The 6,000-nt window shown below is 41.9% G+C and overlaps 1 protein-coding gene across 1 annotated transcript in view; it reads right to left on the bottom strand.

Annotated features, from left to right (window-relative positions):
* Positions 1 to 422: 422 nt before the first annotated feature.
* Positions 423 to 6,000, bottom strand: part of LOC110532683 (glutamate receptor ionotropic, delta-1) — a 344,048-nt gene continuing 338,470 nt past the window's right edge. The window contains exons 15-16 of the mRNA XM_036985516.1: positions 4,343 to 4,583; positions 423 to 1,735 (exon numbers count right to left, since the gene is read on the bottom strand). Of these exons, the coding sequence (XP_036841411.1) occupies positions 1,304 to 1,735; positions 4,343 to 4,583 (673 nt within the window). The 3' untranslated portion in view covers positions 423 to 1,303. The remainder of the gene's footprint in view (positions 1,736 to 4,342; positions 4,584 to 6,000) is intronic.

Here is a 6,000-nt window from a genome sequence, read left to right as displayed (position 1 = left end):
ATCCTGTGACTGGTGAGGTCTGGCTGCCCGCTCGACCCCATCCCCCCTCCTTTCTCTAGACCATCACTGGAGACCTTATCCCATTCCTCACTTCCCTCATTAACTCATCCCTGACCGTTGGCTGCGTCCCCTCTGTCTTCAAAATGGTCTTTCCTATAATTTATATGCAGATGACACTCAACTACTTTTCTTCTTCCCCCCTTCTGACAGTCAGGTGGCGATAGCTACTTTATTGAGGAAAAATGCATTTACTATGCCTGTAATATACTATAAAACGTAATATTTTCACACAGGCCTACTTAAAATGTTTACTATATAGAATGCAGGTATGGGTATTCAGACATGGCCATCACTAAATAAATTCATAAATTAGGATTTTACAAAATCAACATGCTTAACACGGCTCAAAGTAGCCTACACAGTTTGAACTTTCTCATGTTTTTTTATTGTTTTCATACTAAACAAATCAACTCTTTCCACTGTCTTTGAAGTGTGAAGTTAGTGTCTTTTCATAAATTGGATACATTCATATAATGTTCATTTGAAAGAAAACATCTTTGAACTTGGCACTTAGAAAACAACCACAAGGAATTATCACCTTTATTAATTTAGAACAAAATTTACAAATCCATTCAAACAGTCATGTTTTAATACTTTTGTATCTGTTTTTTAAACTCAACTTTAAAAAATTGAGAATATTCAAAATACACTTTTTTAAATTTTTTACCTCAACTCTTGATGTCCATAATTACAAATATGTACATGAAAGTCATTTTCCACAAGTTGTTTTCCTACATAATTCTTCAGCGGTAAAAAAAACATTTTCTTGCCATCCATATTTACATTCCCTCTCACCATTCACTCTGTATAGCTCACCACAGCCGAGCCTGAAGCCCCATTAATACCTGGTTTTAACATGCGTCCTGTGTCCTGATCTTGTCCACATTCTGATTGGACCCACATTTTCAGACATGCATCTACACATGGTGTTAAAATGTGTCTCTTATCCATCCACTGTGTCTGCATTGTGACCAGACTTCCTGGACCCTCCATGTAAGCAAATTATATGGCAGAAATTCTTTCAAAATATATATTTATTTTTAATTCTAAGACACTGTCCAGATCTGTTTACATTTGTAAGATATCCAGATCACGATCAGATCACAATGTGTCTTTTAATCGTCTACACCTGTCTAAAAATGTAGGCACAATCAGAATGTGGACAGCATCAGAACAAAGAATGCATGTTAGAACCAGATATAAATGGGGTTTAAGTGTCTGTGATTGGGCTGAGGCTGAGTGCTCAGATGGAAGTCCCGTGGTTTCCATCAATGGCTTCTGGAATGGGTCCTCCGGGCACTGACTGGTATGACATTGGCGTCTTGACGGGGCTCTGTCGGAAGAGCCCCCCGTTGGGCGCCCTGTGTTTGCAGCGGATAGAGGGCATGGTGGCGCTGCTGAGGGGTAGGGGGAGGGTTCTGCCAGTGCCCCTGCCGAGTGTCCTTCCTGCCCCATGTCCCTCCTGGAGGAAGGTGGTCACAGAGAGCGACCCCCTGTGGTGGCCTGGGTAGTGATCCCGTGAAGGTAGGCCTTCCAGGGACTGGCTGGGCTGCATGCTGCCGATGTCCAGGGCAGAGATCTCGATAGATTGGCCCGCCAGCTGCTTGTGCGCCATGTCCTCGTCTAGGAGGCTGTTCAAACGCTGGTGGACCTGCTCTAGATTCACCTCTTTGTCCTAGAGAGAGGGACAGAGAGAGAGAGGGACAGAGAGAGAGAGAGGGACAGAGAGAGAGAGAGAGAGAGAGGGAGAGAGAGAGAGAGAGAGGGAGAGAGAGAGAGATACACAGGTTGTAAGGGATGAAAAGTGCAAGAAACGTGAAAAGTGAGATGGGGTTGAGAAAGAAAGAAGCAGTGATCATAAATTGTTTGATTTAACAACATGATTAATTATCCACATTGTTGACACTACATTTCCAATTTGAATATTATGAACTTGAATGTTGAATTACTTCAAATCCATATTATTCAACGTCAACACTATGCTACAACCACAAGCTAAGCTGCAAAATCAAGGCGTAATGGTACAACATAAAACCAAATGATTTAATGTGTAATTTCTAAACAAATCTCCTCCAGTAGAAAGCCTTTCTTGAAATGCATGTATCTATGCAGCACACCACTGCACGAAAAGCATCCTTATAAAATGACTGGTTTAGATGGTCATACTGTACAATGTCAATGCATCACACTTTATGGAACAGGATAGACTAAATGTAGGAGACAAGGACTTTCAATCATTTCAATAAATAATTTGTTGAAAGTCTGACTGTATTTTTTGTCATGCAATACTCCGAAATGTGTAATTTGGGGGTGAGAAGCAGCCACAAGTGCCAAAAGAAATGTTAAGGGTAATAGATTCTGCAGAAAAATCTACTGCATAGGAAAACACAGCCAAACATATGGCCTCTTGGCTGCTTCTCCTTCCTCTCATTGTTCCAACATTTCTCACAATGTTTAAATCATACCACAAAGACGAAACACCAAACAACAGGAGAGACCATGGAGTGAGATGACCGGTGAAGCGATACATATCTACTCCTATCCATTGCCCATGCCCCACCCAACCCTATCTGACCCCCCACTTCCCCAACCCCATACAGTGCCCCATATATCTCAGGTCTCTCCTGACCTGTGTCAAAAGTCTCTGCCTCCTCCCAGTCTCTCTCTCTGTCTGTCCACATGTCACGCCTGCCTTCCGGTGAAGCACTTGTAATACCATTATATGTCAATGGACCAGAAACCCTTTCCAGACTGTAGTCCTTAGTGACCTGCACAGGATCACAGACAATCATACAGTACGTAAATAACCAGCATGGCTGTGAATCCGGACATTGACATATAATTGCAATAAGACGTCACTCAGAATTACCAGGGATTATTATGTACCGGGGCACAATGTACTACAAATTGTTGTCATATTGCCTGCATATGCGGTCGCTGTCATAAGACTGAAAGAACACCTGCCATTGAAGGTCATGATAGGTTATGACATCTCATGGCAAATTTATAATGGAGTATTACACTATCGGACATTAAATGGGTAATGTTTAAAAGTCCCGTTTCATTTGAAGTGCATCTTTTGAAGGCTTCATAAAGCACCACAAACAGTATATCATGCTTATAATGACTGAACACTCACACTTTGATACCAAGGTAAGTATATTGCTTTACTGAACAACTGGAGTGATACATATCAAACCTAGAGCCTCATTTTTTAACTCTCGCTCAGGGATCTTGAATGTGACCTTCTCATTAAAAAGGCATTACATTACAATGCTCTATAAAGATTCATAATGTGGCATAACTGTGTGACATAACCATCCATTTATTTGTTCACATTTATAAATCCTGTATAAAGCATGAAATGCAGTTATAAATTATTTGTGACCCATTTATGTAGTAATGCTTATAAAGCCTATATGAATGCTTTGTGAAGCCTTCATATGATGCACTTCAAATAAAGTGGGACCGTTTAGGTCATCACTCTTTAATCTAATACTCCATTAATAATATGTAGCAATCATGACAATATTCTTACATTAAGTGCTTTTTTTAATGTTCTCTTTTTGCATTATTGTATCGTCCAATCAAACAGACAAGTCAAAGCTAGCATCTTGTTTGCTCACACTTTAGTTTAGGGATCCATGTCAAGCCTTTGATCTCTGGACACCATATCCACAGAGGCTGTTCAGTCTCTTGCAGGTGCTTTGATAAAGCTATTTGAAAGCAGTAAGACTTGAATGGATGAGCTAAAGGGAGCGTTTGCACGACTGAGGCAGCACATATCTACCCAGAAGTACAACGTTGTTGAATTAGTTGACCAACATAATTGTTGTCATTTTTCATTTCTTTGCTGTCATCATTATTGCCATCCATGAAAATGATGATGATAATGAATTCTCACTTTTCAGCAGAAACAAGCAAAAACAAGCAGTTAATTGCATGTTAATGTTTCTGAATAATCCCTCCAAGGCTCTTTTGAAATACAAAAAATGGAGAGAGGAAGCGCTTCAAACAGGCTACCCAAACTGACTTCTCTCCCACCCAAAGACAAGATGAAACGATCACATCAATTTGGACTATTGTTAGGGCACACCTATAACTGTGTGTACTGGAGCTCTACTAAATCGTGGCTGGTGTCTGTGCCTGGATCCATAAAGTAGAGTGTGGCAGTGGCATCTCTGGGCAGGACCGGGGGACCCGGGGGTCTGGGTCTCGGCCTGGGCCTGGGGAGGGGCAGCAGTGAGTCTGGGCCCTGGGTCGGGGCTGCTTTCTCGGTCACCTCTTTGGGCTGCTCTCGCCGGCAGTGGTTGCTGCTCCACCAGGTCTCCAGTGCGGCCACCAGGCAAGCCAGCAGCAGCCCTGCTGCCAGGATGCAGAACACCCCAGCGAAGCTGTGGAGCCTCAGAGCCCTGCCCTCTGGCTGGGCCTCTGAGTGGCTGTCCAGGTCGCAGCGGCCCTTCCTGGGCCACCATTTCTGCTTCAGGATGTCCAGGTCCCCTTTCTCCTGCAGTTCCAGGATCCTGACAAACACAGATATAAGAGTTTTATTGTTCTTTGTCTGCACTGAAAGCACTCGGGTGAGTAGCGCGCTAGAGCGAATTCCCTATTCAAACAGTTGTGATAGGATTAAATTAAATAGAGAGAATTACATTGGACTCAGTTGTGAAAATGACAGATTACTGGTAGAGGAGACCCACTGGGCACAGACATCAATTCAATGTCTATTCCACGTTGCTTCAATGTCATTTCATTGAAATGATGTTTAAACAACGTTAATTCAACCAGTGTTTGCCCAGTAGGGATGTTTAATTAATGTAAAATAATGCAATGTAGAGAAGTTACTGTGTAACCTACCTAGGGCTGTGGCAGTCATGAAATTTGGTCAGCCGGTGATTGTCAAGCAAATAACTGCCGGCCTCGTGGTAATTGACCGTTAATTAACATTAATACATTTAGCCACTGATGCAGACCGTTGGAACATCTACATTTTAAAAAGCCTACACCATTCACAATAAATCTATTATTTATTTTTGACAGTTCAAAAGAAACATGATATGAATAAAATGTAGTCTATTTCAGAATAACAAGTCACGAGTTGTCCTTATGTTAGGCCCTAATCTGGCTATGCCATATGGCTGTGGGCTACACCAGTTCATTTACCAGACAAGATTTGCTTTGAATTCCGTGGCATTATTTTATATTATTTTATAGCATGAAAAATACAAATGAACATAGCTGAATCAAATAGAAAGGATATTTTCTCCAAACGATTTCTGAGGAAGTGCGCATATGCGGTGGCTATTCTGTGTTGAGCGGTTAACAAACAAACAGGTCCTCCTTTATGCTTAATTTAGAGTTGTTTAGTTGTGATACAAACGTTGGGCTACTTGTTTTGATTTTTAAAACATTCTAAGGCTGCATGACGTGACTCTAATGATGATTTGAATAAAGTGACTGGAAAGAAATGAGCTCTGCTTTGTTTCTTACGTAGGCTGCACACACCTCATCAGTCTCTCATTCCCAAGTTGACAAGCACTTGATAATATTCTTACCTGGACTTGAATTTTCTGGCGGCATCCCCCTTGAGTGGCTGTAATGCCTGCTAAAAAAATCCACGCCTTTAGCGGCCAAAGTGGCCATTGTGCCCTAGGGCTGAATATAATAGTTATAATTCCCTTCTCCCGGCTGCCAATCGCTGTGCTCCGAAGCACCTCTCACTCACATGGCTCTCTCAGATATCTCAATTCCTATTAGCCAATGCCCGCCATGTCCTTCTGACAGGCATCTGAGATCTTAAGTACACTACAAGTGAAGACAGACACATCGGGGATGCAACTGCTGCATCCATCTTATTGAATTCCAAGGCGCATATTGAAGATGTTAGAAGAACTGTCCACATTCACTTTTTGTCAGTCAACAAGATGAGTCGGCCCAAAT

Source organism: Oncorhynchus mykiss, chromosome 1 (genome assembly GCF_013265735.2).
Source record: "Oncorhynchus mykiss isolate Arlee chromosome 1, USDA_OmykA_1.1, whole genome shotgun sequence".
NCBI classification, from domain to species: Eukaryota; Metazoa; Chordata; class Actinopteri; order Salmoniformes; family Salmonidae; genus Oncorhynchus; species Oncorhynchus mykiss.
Note: the sequence above shows the minus strand (reverse complement) of the source record. Positions and strands in the feature narration are given on the sequence as shown.